The sequence below is a fragment of the Dysidea avara genome, chromosome 8 (genome assembly GCF_963678975.1).
Source record: "Dysidea avara chromosome 8, odDysAvar1.4, whole genome shotgun sequence".
Classification (NCBI taxonomy): domain Eukaryota; kingdom Metazoa; phylum Porifera; class Demospongiae; order Dictyoceratida; family Dysideidae; genus Dysidea; species Dysidea avara.
This window is the reverse complement of record NC_089279.1, coordinates 7794830-7810565: the sequence shown is the minus strand read 5'-3', so window position 1 is coordinate 7810565 and position 15736 is coordinate 7794830. Positions and strand designations below refer to the sequence as shown.

Sequence of the window (15736 nt, the reverse complement as noted above, 5' to 3'; positions counted from 1 at the left end):
CACACCTTTAGTGCCACCAGGCATAAATATCCATTAAGTGGAAGCTATAATGTACTAACAAATTAAAGGTAAACAATAGATTATATGTAGCAACAATAGAATAAAATATTTAATGAAAAAATATATATATTTAGCTACAATGCTACCTCTACTGGCTTAGCATTTATATCACTATGCATTCCAGTTATATTCATTGAAAAATCGTGAATATCAATATGCTGGCACAATTCTACAGCCTGAAAGAAATCAATGTCTTTTGTCCTAAATAATGCTTTAGAAGATCAAACTTCAAATTTCAGTTTCTGAGTAAGACAAGGAGCATACTGCTCTTGTTTTATGTTGAAGGGATAATTGGGCACCTTTAAACCCAAACACATTTTTACAAAGTTCATTTATACAAGTATGAAACCCCTAGTAGAGTTTTGGGTAATATCGCTCTATATAACTTTTAATTATTGTACTAATCTTTGACTATCTTCACGAGTATTTGTAAACACATAAATATTATGTGTGGGTATTGTTCTAATTGTAGGGAAGTGTAGGCAGATCATTTATAGGCAAAACAGACTACTGTGTATAATATTATTAATCAATAACTGAAAGTACACAATAACAACTAACTCTTACAACTACAGTACACAATATTAATGTTACAGGTATGCATAAATTACATCATGTCACATCATTACATTACATCATTAACTCTATTATAGATATGAAGGAGGAGTAGCATTATGTAGCTATAATAATGGCCTAGTTTTTGAATTTTCATTGTATCAATTAAACAATGGATCATGAATCCAATAAGAAGGAACATATGTGTAGCAATTGCAGCCACAATGTACTGTGTGGAAGAAGAAACAAAAATTAAAATTTGCCATACGTTGTCAGTGTGTGCAGTTGCTATGCAACAGCTAGATAATTTGTGACCGGATTTGCAAAAAGGTACCTTTTTCACAGACAAAATTTGACCCATGCATATTTTGAACTTCGGGGTTTCATAAGTTTTTGAACATATACCTTATAATTCCCTGCATGCAATTATCCATGAGTGTACAGTAGCTACTAGTATCTATCTGCATTTTGATACTAAGAGCAAGTTTATCAGTGTAAGGAGTCAGGTGTTACACCATTTTGTTGCTGGTATGTAAAATGTGTGGAAAAGGTACCTTTTCACAAATCTGGTCATTTTAACTCAACTACATTCTAAAGAACGTATACAGTACACCAGCTTGTGTACTTTCAAATCAATTACACTGTGGAGAAATGAAGTCATTTATTATAAAAATGCAAGATGGAAATCCATGACAAATAAGGCAGTAGAAAGCAGGACGAGGCAATAAATCAATTTGTATAAAAGTCAGAAGACATCAAGAAAATAATTCACAGGTGCTTACATAAGCCATCATAATTATATGGGTGATGGCTCTATTGCATGTATTTTGTGGAACTGTCAGATGCTTTGATGAAATGAAATGTTAACGTTAAACAGACAACGAGATACATTGTTATAGATTATACACCAATGACTATGTATAAATCAAGACATAATTATTATATTTATTAGTTTTGACAATGTAGAATTCCATCAGATCCTACCAGATCAGCAGGACTTAACACAATTCAAGACTGGATCTGCCAACAGTGTGATGAATTCATGATTGTTTTTATCATATATTGTCCTACATCAAGATGTCAGTTTCATCACTTATATATATAGTCATGCGAGATATCATGCTATATTCTTTTATTTTAAGGAATGCTTTATTTTAAATAGGTTTGCATCATGCAGTAAAGCAAATTATATCTTAATCGCAGTAAAGCTAATTATATCTTAATCGCAGTAAAGCTAAATTGATCTTAGCTCTAGAGAATAGAATAGCTATAATCAGATCAACTTACCCTGCAATTCATTAGAATTGATACATATAAATTCAGCTTCTTTCCTTCCACTGCTATATGGAACAACTTGCAACCAGAGACTGTTGAAACTTCATCTATCACCGTGTTTAACAACCTATTATTATTATTATTTGTTTTTACTGTGCAGAAATCACAAATGATTATAACGCACAGATATAATTACTTAAGTTGTTACAAAAATTATCCAGGGAAGGGGAATTAATTATATAGGGGGAAGGGGGTTCCAAAGTTTAATTGCAGGGGGGAAAAGGAAAATTTATACGAGTCAATGTTTGTCATCAGTTGCCTGTAGTATCCTTTTCTTAATCGCGAATCATTAGGGGTAAAGTACTCTTTGGGGATATCAATAAGATCATTAATAATTTTATACATCATTATAGCTCTCTTCTTTGAATGAACTGTAAAATTGTAATTAGTTAGCTGTAGCTATATATATATCTAATCAAAAACAGCTAAGCTGTAAAAAAAGGTGCGGCCCCCAAAAAGGCCATGGTGAAAAAAGATGTGAAATCCAAGGTGGCAGCCAAGAAATGGCTGTGATGGTAGGTTAATGGTAAAAATTTTAATAACGACAATTCAGGTGAATTTTGTGCCAAGACCAAGCGGCACAAAATTCACCTGAATTGTTGTTATTAAAATTTTACCATTAACCTACCATCACAGCCATTTCTTGGCCGCCACCTTGGATTTCATATCTTTTTTCACCATGGCCTTTTTGGGGGCCGCACCTTTTTTTTACAGCTTGGCTGTTTTTGATTAGATATCACTTCTTTTTGTATTTGTATACTGCAAAGTCGGCCATTGGCTGGCTTTGGGTTTTTTTTAACCCATGTGCTTTTTACTTTACCACAGGAAGAAGAAAAGAACTTAAAGAAGATTTTTTTAATACTTCAATTATTTTTGATTTTATTAGTAATTATACAAATTATATACATATATTTATTACATGCCCATTATTCCCCACAGGATATTATTTTGCAGCTGATCTCTCTACTGGGTGACTTGAAATGTAGCTGAACTATCTATAAGGTGACCTCTTCTAGCTGATCTCTCTACAGGGTGATTTGTTTCTAGATGAACTCTCTACAGGTGATTTGTTTGCAGCTAAACTGTCTACATGGTGGTTTCTTTGTAGCTGAACTCTCTACTGACACGATGGTTTCTTTGTAGCTGAACTCTCTACAAGGTGACTTCTTCTAGCTGAACTCTCTACAGAGTGATTTGTTTACAGCTTAACTCTCAGAGTCTACATGATAGTTTCTTTGTAGCTGAACTCTCTACAAGGTGACTTCTTCTAGCTGATCTTTCTACAGGGTGATTTCTTTGTAGCTGAACTCTCTATATGATGGTTTCTTTGTAGCTGAACTCTCTACAAGGTGACTTCTTCTAGCTGAACTCTCTACAGGGTGATATTTTTGTAGCTGAACTCTCTACAGGGTGATTTGTTTGCAGCTGAACTCTTTACATGATGGTTTCTTTGTAGCTGAACTCTCTACAAGGTGACTTCTTCTAGCTGAACTCTCTACAGGGTGATTTCTTTGTAGCTGAACTCTCTATATGATGGTTTCTTTGTAGCTGAACTCTCTACAAGGTGACTTCTTCTAGCTGATCCCTCTACAGGGGGATTTGTTTGTAGCTGAACTCTCAACAAGTGATTTATTTGCAGCTGACCTCTTTATGTGGTGGTTTCTTTGTAGCTGAACTCACTACAAGATGACCTCTTCTAGCTGATCTCTCTCCAGGGTGATGTGTTTCTAGCTGAACTCTCTATTGGTGATTTGTTGCAGTTAAACTCTCTACATAGTGGTTTCTTTGTAGCTGAACTCTTTACAAGGTGACTTCTTCTAGCTGAACTCTCTACAAGGTGATTTCTTTGTAGCTGAACTCTCTACATGATGGTTTCTTTGTAGCTGAACTCTCTACAAGGTGACCTCTTCTAGCTGATCTCTCTACAGGGTGATCTTTTTGTAGCTGAACTCTCTACAGGGTGATTTGTTTGCAGCTGAACTCTCTACATGATGGTTTCTTTGTAGCTGAACTCTCTACAAGGTGACCTCTTCTAGCTGATCTCTCCACAGGGTGATTTGTTTCTAGCTGTGTGAACTCTCTACAGGCTGTTACTAAGTGTTGTACTTATGTGCGCATGCGTGTTAGTAATAATCAGATCTATAGTGTGCTATAATAAGGATTCGGTCGATGCCTCGTGTCCTCTCCAACACGCATATTTCAGCGTCGTAACAGAAACTGGGGGCTTGTCCGGGAGAGAGACGAAAAGAAGACTGATTCGAAGAGGATACAAAGGGCGTGTGCGAGCCACGCAACGCCGCCAATACTAAAGAGAAGACCGAACTGGTTCCCTGGTGCCGGTTAGAGGCACCCGTAAAGGTGACGCTCGTGACTAATATCTCGCTGTTGTTCTCCGTGCTGTTTATCCTCTTGTAGCTCTTTTTTTTCACCACCCTGAAGCAGAGATGCCAAGGTTTGATGAAGCCTAGGAGTGAGACAATCACTGGGTATCTACTAGTATCTACATAGATGTATATACCTCAGTGCTGCTGCAATCATGCATTAGCGACAGTGACAGTGATACACAAGTCCACACATTATAAATAGGTGGGATCTGTATCAACCCTGTACGATGTGTGCATTTTATACATTACTCAAATACACTGAAAATAAATCAATATTAGCTACTTCCTGTTGTGAGCTAATTGTATGTCGTTAACACTGAATCCAAGCTAAATTTGTCACTTAGGTCTGGTATGCTCTTTGTTATACTCCCACGTCACCTTTCCTGCTCTTTGAACAACAGAAGCTGGAGGATTATACCTGTGACAAGGCTCATCTGTTGCCAACTTTACAGAAAGCAAGCTTGGTAATGTTTTGTCTAGAGCAAGGTTTGGTCGAAAAGGTGTCTTGTTTTTCCTTATCATTGAAAACACCCTTTCCTCTCCAGCATTTGAATGTGCAATACACAATACCAGTTTGGCAATTTTGGATAGCATGTTGAATTTCAAGTGACCATCTGCAGATTTAATTGTAGCAATATGATGCCATATTACATCCATACGGTAATGCCTGTGCTCTTCTTCATCATCGTTTACTATCAGTGCTTTCTGCCAAACTATCTGTGGGATGTCTTCTGGATTCAACAGCTGGTACTGTACAAATTCTTCCCCAAGCCTTGATATTTGTGTGGGTGTTGAAAATGGTAAAAGGTTATCATACCTAAAATTTTCCAGTATTAAAACATTCTGCTATGTCAATATATGTCATACCTAGTCACAAAATATTCAGCTTGAATTGGATTGGATTCGAGCCTTTTCTCAAAATTTACAAATGAAGCACTCTTAAGTAATTCATCATCAAGTGGAAGATGTTCAAGACTATAAGCTACTGCTCTTTTGAAAAACTGCCTTACTGCTGTGTAGAATTTTCTACGAGTTGTCTCAGGGATGGATCCATTATCAATGAGCTGCTTAACTTTCCGGTGAGTCACATACCCAATCTGTAAGTCGGAATCTATACAAAAAGCGAAAGCCACATTTGGTTGGCCACACATATTGTAGACAAATAAAATTCACACCTTCTAGTTGATTAGTGAAATTTGTAAAGTTTACTTCATTCAGCCTTTTATCCTTTAAAGCCAGCACTTTCACAAATTTTGACATTAGCAGCAGAACAAACTCTTTCATCTAAAAACACCACTCGCAACAATACTAAAAGGAATCATTTCTACCTTATCGTGTGCAATCACAATAATTGGATCATCACGTTGAAGTAGACGGTTTAATCTTCCAAAATATTCCAGTACGTGGTTGTAAAAGAATAGGTAAACTTCAGTCATTTCATCACTAAATGCTTTTTGCAGCCGTTTAAACCGTGCAGAACTCTCATCTATAAAATATTATTTGATTAAAGTCAAAATTGCATGTTCATTGTACGTACCTTTGGAAAGAAAATAAGACTTCAATGCAGAATATTGTAGAAGCGCTCTTTCCACAGCTGTCTGTAAACTAAGCCATCTCACACTAATGTGTTTAATAGCTTTCCTGTATGCCACATTGCAAAACTCCACAAAATCTATATATACACAGGTTGATAAATCAATACAATTTTGCACAAATTAGTAGGATATAATTATAAATACCTGCAAGTTCAGCCTTCCTCTTTGTACTGTGGTCAAAGTAGTAAAACAGATCAACCAAAAAATCATCAACATTAAATCCAACACCCTATACATATTATATTATTTTTGCATTACCAATGTATAATCATACCTCCGCAAATATTTGGCTAGCCTTTTGTGCTGTATTGTGAATAATGTGACATGGACAGCCCATCATATACACCTTAGGATATTTTGCAGTCGCCCTTGTACTAATACTGTTGTGCCTTCCCATATTCACTGATGTATTGTCAACAGACACGCAAATACAATTGGACCAAACGATTCCACGTGAAACAAGTGCTGAGTCCATTGCACTAAAAATGTTGGCTGCAGTTCCAGAGCTGGTTCCTGATGTTAAACACATATCCAGTAGCCTGGTAGTCACAAAGCCGGTGATAGAATCATATGTCCGCACAGTGACCGGATTCATCTTGTGCAACCCAGTGTCATTCGATCCATCTACTGCCAATGAAAATGGCTCATTCTTCATCTGCGCCACCAATAAGCTTTCAAAGTGTGGCTGTAAGGCTTTGTTGAGAATGCACATCGTTTTTGTTCTAGCCGAGGAGAATCCTTTAGCAATATCAGAGTCCGGAAATATATCTCGAAAAAGTGGAGAAAGATGATCCATTGCACTCAGAGGAATATTATGATGAGCTATGAAAACAGCTGTTTTCACTTCTGCTCGCTTTATCTGTAAAGACAAGTGTTATAATAATGCAATAGCTATAGGTACAGCGCACCTGTGTGCTTATTGCAGAACGCAGTGGAACAAATCCCATACTGTCCAACCTACTACTTCCTTCCAGTGATTTCACACTAGTAACATGATTACTGCTCTTCTCGTGCCTCTTGACATCAGAAATACCCTGGTGTCTACAGCTTACATCCTTGTGGCATACTTTGCAATAAAAACTATAAGTTTTATCATGCTTCCCACGTGATATAAATGGGAAATTGGATTCCCAGTCACAGTTGTACTTAGTTCCGTAAACAGCTGCACCACACATTGCTCTGGGTCTCTTTTCCTTGGGGGGAGTTCCAAACTCACGGTCTTCACTATCAGAATCACTCTCTGCGTCACTTTGAATCACACAATCTGAATCATTCTGGTCCGCACCATCCTCCATGGCAAGATTCGTGGCTGTATTTATACTGCTACACAACGAACAATCCACAACACGCTGCGATATTCCCGCGCAATTGGTAGGCTCCCGCACGATAAAATAGCCTATGAAAGCCATTGAAATTTAATCATATTTGGGGCGCCCAATGGTACTATTTTTGTCCCCAAGTTATAAACGTGTCAAGAATTATTTTTCCAAGTTGGATCAGTGGATGCGATCCTTGATCTGATCATACTTTAGCTTCTAGTTATACTGTGAGCTATGTGGTCGGAGTAAGGACTGGTGGATGATGTTACTGATTGTTTTCATATGAGTGAGATTCTCTGCTGCATGCGTGTGAACGTGAGATCATGTCCAAATGTGTGAGACTCACGCCTATTGCGTGAGACTTGGTATGTCTGCTGAAGGCTAATGCTGAGCACCATTTGGAATTTATCGCTAGCTACCTCTTCGGGACTTTAGTGAGCTATACAATGTCGTTTGATGTTGACACATTTGTTGCTGACCCGTCAAGGACGGTTTTGTGTAGTCTAACTAAACCTCAACTAAAACAGGTTGTAGATAAGGTTGGTATAGAATGTGACACAAATGCCAAGAAAGCTGAGTTGCGACGGGCTTTGCTGGACTATTTTATTGAGGAAGACCTCATTCCTGAAGAGCATCCGTCAACAAGCAGCAATGAACTGGAAATCAAGCGACTTGAACTAGAACATAAAGCACATGAACAAAAGTTGGAACAGGAATGTCGCCTTAAGCTAAAAGAGCTAGAACTAAGAGAGAAGGAACTATAGATAAAGGATAGGGAAATACAGTTACAGATAAAGTTGAAAGAGTTAGAGCTTAAGAAACCTAGTACATCAGAATCTGTACCTACTACTGCCAGTACCACTCCATCCTTTGATGTCAGCCGACAAGTGCGATTGGTCCCACAGTTTCAAGAACAAGAAGTGGATAAGTTTTTCCTCCATTTCGAGAAAGTCGCTACCAGCCTCCACTGGCCATCTGAATCACGCACAATGTTATTGCAGAGCGTTCTGGTTGGTAAAGCGCGTGAAGTATACTCTGCACTTTCCGTGGAACAGAGTGCAGATTATGAGATAGTGAAGAGGGAAATTTTGAAGACATACGAGTTAGTACCAGAGGCTTATCGCCAACAGTTTCGTGACTTGAAGTGTAATGAGGGCCAAACCTACATGGAATTTGCTTGACAGAAAGAGGCATTTTTTAACAGATGGTGTACTTCTCAACAAGTAGGAAATAGTTTTGACAAGCTCAAACAGTTAGTCCTTTTAGAAGAGTTTAAAGGTTGTGTTCCTGTTAAAGTTAAGACCTACCTAGAAGAGCAAAAAGTGGAAGAATTACAAAGGGCAGCAACCTTAGCGGATGACTACAAACTCACCCATCAGAGTACAAGTTCAGCACTTGAACACAAGAGTGATACTACCCCTAAGTTTAAGGGCACTACAGCTGTTCCTCCGAGAACTGGGGATAGGAATCATCACCCCCGAGATCAAGACCAGTCAGGGCATAACAGAGGTATGACATTGCGGTCTGGTCTTCTTTGTGCGTATTGTAAGCGCCGAGGACACCTGTTGTCTGAATGTTGGGCTTTGGAGAGGAAGGATAAGAAGAAAGGCAACGCCTTGGTGACTACTAGTGGCCATTCCTCCAGAAAGGTTGCAGCTAAGACCCCTGATACATTTAAGCCATTTCTATCACAAGGGTCTGTCTCTATTGAGGAGAATGGTGTAGGGAAGTCGATACAGATCCTTCGTGATACAGGAGCATCTCAATCGTTGCTAGCTGAAGGAGTTCTTGCACTCTCTGAACAATCCGCTACGGGAGAAACTGTTCTAATCCATGGAGTTGAACTAGGCTTTGCTTGTGTCCCTCTCCACAGAGTATTCTTAAAGTCTGATCTTGTGTCTGGCCCTATTATTGTTGGTGTTCAATCAACATTGCCTGTGGAAGGAGTGAGCTTGCTCCTGGGTAATGATTTAGCTGGTGCCAAAGTTATGGTTGATCCATGTTTATGTAGTCTTCCTTTTGTGTCTGATAGCACTAATGAAACTTCATGGGAAATCCCTGGCTTATTCCCTGCTTGCGCGGTTACTCGTGCAATGGCCAAACAGGCTGATAAAAAGTCTTCATTGTTGGCAAATGATCCAGTCAAAAGCCAGATTGTTGACTTATCTGATACTTTTCTTGCTAATGACAATGATTTATACGATAACTGTTCTACTGATGACCCCGAAGATGATGCGAACATGAATTGTCCTGTTCCTACCAACCAATTAATAGAGCGTCAGCAGTCAGATCCCGAACTGATCCCACTGGTGCAAGATGCATTGTGCGAATCGGAAGCCGCTAAGGTACCTGTTTGTTTTTATATAAGGTCTGGTGTGTTGATGCGTAAGTGGAGACCACCCACAGCTGCGGCTGATGCAGAGTGGCTAGTGAGTCATCAAATTGTTGTACCTAATTGTTATCGTGAAGATATTTTGAGTCTAGCACACGAGTCGCCCTTGGCAGGACACTTGGGCATTAACAAAACGTATCAGAAAGTTTTGTCAAATTTTTACTGGCCGGGTCTTCATAAGGATGTGGTAAAATTCTGCAGGTCTTGCCACACCTGTCAAGTGGTTGGAAAACCCAACCAAAAACCCCCTGTAGCTCCTTTGAGACCAATTCCAACGGTAGAGGAACCGTTTAGTAGAGTGCTGGTCGATTGTGTTGGACCATTACCGAAGACCAAATCAGGAAACAGCTATCTGCTTACGATTATGTGTGTTACCACCAGATTTCCTGAGGCTATTCCCCTTCGGAATATTAAAGCCCATACGATAATCAAAGCTCTTATAAGATTTTTCACACTTGTGGGTCTGCCTAAACACATTCAATCCGACCAAGGGTCTAATTTTATGTCGACAGTATTTCAACAGGTAATGCACCAACTGAATATCACTCAGCACAGGTCTTCAGCTTACCACCCCCAATCCCAAGGTGCCATCGAACGTTTTCATCAAACACTCAAAACCATGATGCATAGCTACTGTTTTGATAACCAGAAGGATTGGGATGAGGGCATTCACCTCCTAGTGTTTGCAGCTAGAGAGTCTGTTCAAGAGACGTTAGGCTTCAGCCCATTTGAACTAGTCTTTGGACATGTGGTCCGAGGACCACTGAAGATTCTGAAAGAGAGTTGGTTAGCGGTAGACGGTGACCCCGTGAATCTTTTAGAGTATGTAACCACTTTCAAAACTCGTCTATTCGAAGCAGGCGAGTTGGCTAAGAAGAACCTGAGCAGGGTACAAATGCGGATGAAAGTTTGGTATGATCGAAAGGCTAGAGAGTGTGTATTTGATGTTGGTGACAAGGTACTGGTTTTGCTGCCCATTGTTGGTAACCCCTTGCAAGCTAGATATCATGGTCCATACACGGTTGAGCGTCGTGTTAATGATGTGGACTATGTGGTGAGCACTCCTGATAGAAGGAAAGAGAGACAGCTGTGTCACATTAATATGCTCAAGGAATATCATACGAAAGACGATAGTTCTGCTAGCAAGTCAGTAGCCCCAGTCGCTTTGTTATCAACTGATAAGAGTGCAAGTTTGAAGGAGGATGAGGAAAACCTGTTTGACGACTTTGGGATTAGACTGAACAACTCCCAGATTATTTCCAATCTCAAGTCCAAGTTGGGCCATCTCAGTCATTCACAGGCTGCTGAACTGGAGACCCTGATACAAAGAAGCCTTGTGCTGTTCCCCGATGTCCCTTCATGGACAGATGTTGTGTGTCATTACGTAGATGTGGGAAATGCGGACCCTATTAAACAGCATCCTTATAGAGTAAACCCTGAGAAACGCAGATTACTTAGACAGGAGGTAGAGTACATGCTGAAGAACGATTTAATTGAACGGAGTTACAGTGCTTGGAGTTCTCCATGTATTTTGGTACCGAAGACGGACAAGACATTTAGATTCTGCACTGACTTCCGTAAAGTCAACGCACTGACTAAACCAGATTCATATCCCCTTCCTCGCGTCGAGGATTGTATTGATCGAATTGGTTACTCAAAGTATGTCAGCAAATTCAATATGCTGAAAGGCTATTGGCAGGTACCACTGAGCGGAAGAGCAAAGGAGATATCAGCATTCGTAACACCTGATGGACTATTCCAATATAAGGTGATGCCATTTGGCATGAGAAATGCACCTGCGACATTTCAACGTTTCATTAATCAAGTGACAGCTGAGGTAGAGGGGTGTGAAGCCTATATTGACGATGTAATTATTTACAGTGACAATTGGAGTGACCATGTTAAACAACTGAGGACCTTCTTCAACAAACTCAAGGAAGCAAAGTTGACTGTTAACCTTGCGAAGAGTGAATTCGGTTGTGCACAAGTCAGTTATTTAGGCCACATTGTGGGGCAAGGAGAAGTGAAGCCAATAGACGCCAAGGTTAAAGCCATATCACAGTTTCCCATTCCAAGGAATAAGAAAGAGCTAATGCGATATTTAGGGATGGCTGGCTATTATCGCCGTTTTTGCAAGAACTTCTCTGTTATTGTTGAACCACTGACTAACCTACTGCACAAACGAAGAGAGTTCACATGGTCTGAAGAGTGCCAAGCTGCGTTTGAGAAAGTTAAAGGTGTCCTTACTCACTGTCCAGTCCTAGCAGCACCTAATTTCACTAAGGAATTCAAGCTAGCTGTAGATGCTAGTGATGTGGGAGCAGGAGCAGTTCTATTTCAAGAAGATGATAGAGGGATTGAGCATCCATTATGTTATTTTTCCAAGAAGCTTACAGACACCCAGAAGAGATATTGCACAACTGAGAAGGAACTTCTCGCTTTAATTTTGGCTCTGCAATATTTTGAAATATATATCACTGCAGCTAAAGGGCCCATTGTTATTTTCACTGACCACAATCCGCTGACGTTTCTACACAAAGTCAAGAATAAGAATCAACGGCTTATGCGGTGGAGTCTTCTTTTACAGCAGTACTGCTTAGATATACAGCACATACGGGGCCGAGACAATATAATTGCAGATGCCTTGTCAAGAACTGGATGATTCCTTTCTTTGAACTAGTATGACTGACATTTGTTGTATTATTGATTTTTGGTCACCCCTATGATTTTTGTACATACATTGATTTGCAGAAAGCCATAACTGACTTTCTTTTTGTAGGAGGGGTGTGTTACTAAGTGTTGTACTTATGTGCGCATGCGTGTTAGTAATAATCAGATCTATAGTGTGCTATAATAAGGATTCGGTCGGTGCCTCGTGTCCTCTCCAACACGCATATTTTGGCGTCGTAACAAGGCGATATGTTTGCAGCTGAACTGTGTACATGGTGGTTTCTTTGTACCTGAACTCTACAAGGTGACTTGTTTCTAGCTGATCCCTCTACAAGGTGACTTCCTCGAGCTGATCTCTCTACAGGTTGATTTATTTGTAGCTGAACTCTCTACAGGGTGATTTGTTTGCAGCTGAACTCTCTACAGAGTGATTTGTTTGTAGCTGAACTCTCTACAGGATGGTTTTTTTGTTACTGAACTTTCTACAAGGCAACTTTTTCTAGCTTATCTCTCTACAAGGTGACTTCCTCTAGCTGATCTCTCTATAGGGTGACTTGTATCTAGTAGGGCTGAGCGATACTACCATTTTAGTATCACGATCGATACTAAAGCCACTATTCACGATACTGAATAGTTCACGATACTTACAAATAAGTCAATCATAGCTGGTGCTACATAGTGTATTGCTCAGCATTCCTGAAGGAAGTCCTTATAGGTGATAGCAAACTAGCCATTATCATCCTTGTTTACAGTACACAGGTTCTAATAGTTCTTGCGCGTCGACAAATTTAAAGCGGAAGTCACGTGTGGTAATTATAGTTTGAAGTTCAAAAATGAATCGATTTTATTGGTCGAAATCCTATGCACGTGATTTCGCTTGTTTTTGTTGTCACGCAAGAACTATTAGAAGCTGTGTAACAGTGATTGTAACACATGCTTTGAGGTTGTTATGGTATTCACACCTCTCTGCAGGGGAAACCAGATGGGTGGACTTTATCATTTATAAGGATTCTTAGCCTAGTACTGCATAACAAATGGTTTTTAATGACAGTAATGTACAGGCATGGTATCACGATAGTTAATAACAAAATATCGCGATATATCGCTAAAACCGTAGTATCGCTCATCCCTAGTATCTAGCTGAACTATCTACAGGATGATCTGTTCATAGTTGAACTCTCTACAGGTTAATTTGTTTGTAGCTGAAATCTCTTGTTTCAAACTGATCTCACTGTAGCATAACTTCTTTGTAGCTGAACTCTCTACAGAGTGATTTTTTTGTAGCTGAACTGTATATAGGGTAATTTGTTTGTACCTGAACTTTCTACAGGGCGATTTGTTTATAGCTGAATGCTCTGCAGGGTGATTTGTTTGTAGTTGATCTCTCTACAGGGTTTCTTTGCAGCTGAGTTCTCTACAGGGTGACTTCTTCTAGCTGAACTCTCTCTTGTTTCTAGCTGATCTCTCTACAAAGTAACTTGTTTGTATAGCTGAACTCTTTACAGAGTAGTATTTTTGTTGCTGAACTCTCTACACGGTGACTTGTTTGTAACAAAATTCTTTTCAGAGTGACTTGGTGGTAGCTGAATTCTCTACAGAGTGACTTATTTGTAGCTGAATTCTCTACAGAGTGACTTACTTGTAGCTGAACACTGTATAAACTATAAAGTGACTTGTCTGTAGCTGAACTCTCTTCAGGGTTACTTGTTTGCAGGTGATCTCTATAGGGTAACTTGTTTGTATAGATGAACTCTTTACAGGATAGTTTCTTTGTAGCTGAACTCTCTCCACAGTGACTTGTTTGTAGCTGAATTCTCTAGAGAGTGTAGCCGAACTCTCTACAGGGTGCATGACTTGTTTATAGCTGAACTATCTTCAGTGTGACTTGTAATGTTATGAATCACTACAGCGATATATTTGTAGCTGAACTCACTATAGGGTGACTTGCTTCTTGCTGAACTGTCCATAAGATTAACTGTTTGCAGCTGAACTCCCTACAGAATAACCTGTAATGTAATAGAATTCTATAATGGAGTAAATAAATTAGCTGAATGCTCTATTAGGGTGACTGTTCTATTAGAGTATCTCGATCTCGCATTTGCTACACGGAGTTGGCTTTCGAATCATAACTCAGTGGTTTGTAATCCAATTCTTCTATACTACTGCAAGGACTTTCAATGAAGATTATTCCAGCTATACACCGATTTTCAGCTCATTGCTCTAAGCGGTTTGCCTAGTAGGCGTGAAAACTAATACTTTTTTATTCCTAAAAATCGATCGCGTAATTGTGACACAGGTTGGGTTTTGTGTCATATCTCCGTGGTCTTTATCTCGATTCCTTTCAAACCACCAAAAGGCACTCCTACGATGGTTACTCCATCTACATAGCAATTTTCAACTCATTCCATGTAGCGGTTTACCCTGTAGGCGTGACAACAAATCGATCTTGTTTTACGCGAATAATCGGTCATAACTCCTGAATCATTCACCGGATTTGCACCAAATGTGATGCTAGGATTCGCCTTTGTACTCCCCTTCTGTGTGCCAAATTTCAAGGTGATCGGAGTACGCGTTTGCGTTTTATAACAATTTTTGCAAGTGTGCGAAAAGACGAAGAAAAAAAAAACGAAGAAAAAAAAGGAAACTTTGGCCACTCGTATCTCGGAAATGGCTTGAGTGATGTCCTTCAAATTTGGAATGTAGACCCCCCTAGCTGGCGGGCAACTCTGCAGCAAATTTGGTTCCAACCGGATGAGGTATCACTGAGATACAAATGTGTAAAAATGACGTTTTCTTTCTTCCTGTCAATATACTCACGGTGTGGCGCGCCGGCTTCTTGGGCCGCACAACACACTATCGTGTGTCTTGATATTATTTTGATTTATATTGTATTTATACTCGCTGTGCGAGGTCTTGCAATTATAATAATAATAAAATATATGATTGCTCTATTAGAGTATCTCGATCTTCACTGAACAGAAAGACTAGCTCCTCCCCCCTCCCCAACAGAAATGAAAGTAGAGTGCCATCAGGCGTAGTCAATAGGTACGGCAGTGCAAAACCTTCTGCTTGATATTATGTTAGCTATACTCAGATGGTACGATTTCCCGTACCATACGCGTATGTAGTCTCGCGCAGCCAGACCACTATTTCTCCCCATGGCGCTTATCGATTAGAGATTATAAGCGCCTGCTCGAAATAGGGTCTGGTACGCTTCCAATAGGCCAGTTGTGACAGCACCTCGATTAAAAAGCACAGCACCTCGAAAATCTGAATGGACAAGATGCTTTATTGAGTGGACAACGACTGAGAGCTCTAATCCCAGTGTTTAATGCAGTTCAGGACCTTTAATGCTGAATGCAGTCCTGAACTGCATTAAAAAGTATTAAAATAAAAATAAATAAATAAAATTTATAGGTGTTGATA

General features: G+C 39.6%; 2 protein-coding genes across 2 annotated transcripts; one reads left to right on the top strand and one right to left on the bottom strand.

Moving 5' to 3' along the window:
* Positions 1 to 4670: 4670 nt before the first annotated feature.
* On the bottom strand, positions 4671 to 6266 carry LOC136264723 (uncharacterized). The gene is made up of 7 exons (XM_066059500.1): positions 6204 to 6266; positions 6074 to 6158; positions 5872 to 6006; positions 5663 to 5820; positions 5510 to 5618; positions 5202 to 5445; positions 4671 to 5151 (listed from the first exon to the last, which is right to left on the bottom strand). Exons 1-7 carry the CDS (start codon positions 6264 to 6266, stop codon positions 4671 to 4673), a joined length of 1275 nt encoding a protein of 424 aa, XP_065915572.1.
* Positions 6267 to 8237: 1971 nt separating this feature from the next.
* On the top strand, positions 8238 to 13084 carry LOC136264722 (uncharacterized). The gene is made up of 2 exons (XM_066059499.1): positions 8238 to 8354; positions 8433 to 13084. The coding sequence occupies exons 1-2, from the start codon at positions 8238 to 8240 to the stop codon at positions 12300 to 12302; spliced, it is 3987 nt and encodes a 1328-aa protein (XP_065915571.1). The 3' UTR covers positions 12303 to 13084.
* Positions 13085 to 15736: the final 2652 nt, after the last annotated feature.

Bases quoted from the DNA above. Each gene is read 5' to 3' on its own strand.
- LOC136264723 (XM_066059500.1), bottom strand. From the start codon at position 6,266: ATGGGCTGTCCATGTCACATTATTCACAATACAGCACAAAAGGCTAGC. The intron at 6,159-6,203 runs GTATGATTATAC...TAATATGTATAG, and splicing joins CTAGCCAAATATTTGCGGAG to GGTGTTGGATTTAATGTTGA. The intron at 5,619-5,662 runs GTAGAAATGATT...TGGTGTTTTTAG, and splicing joins TTGTGATTGCACACGATAAG to ATGAAAGAGTTTGTTCTGCT.
- LOC136264722 (XM_066059499.1), top strand. From the start codon at position 8,238: ATGTTATTGCAGAGCGTTCTGGTTGGTAAAGCGCGTGAAGTATACTCT. The intron at 8,355-8,432 runs GTACCAGAGGCT...TTTGCTTGACAG, and splicing joins TTTTGAAGACATACGAGTTA to AAAGAGGCATTTTTTAACAG.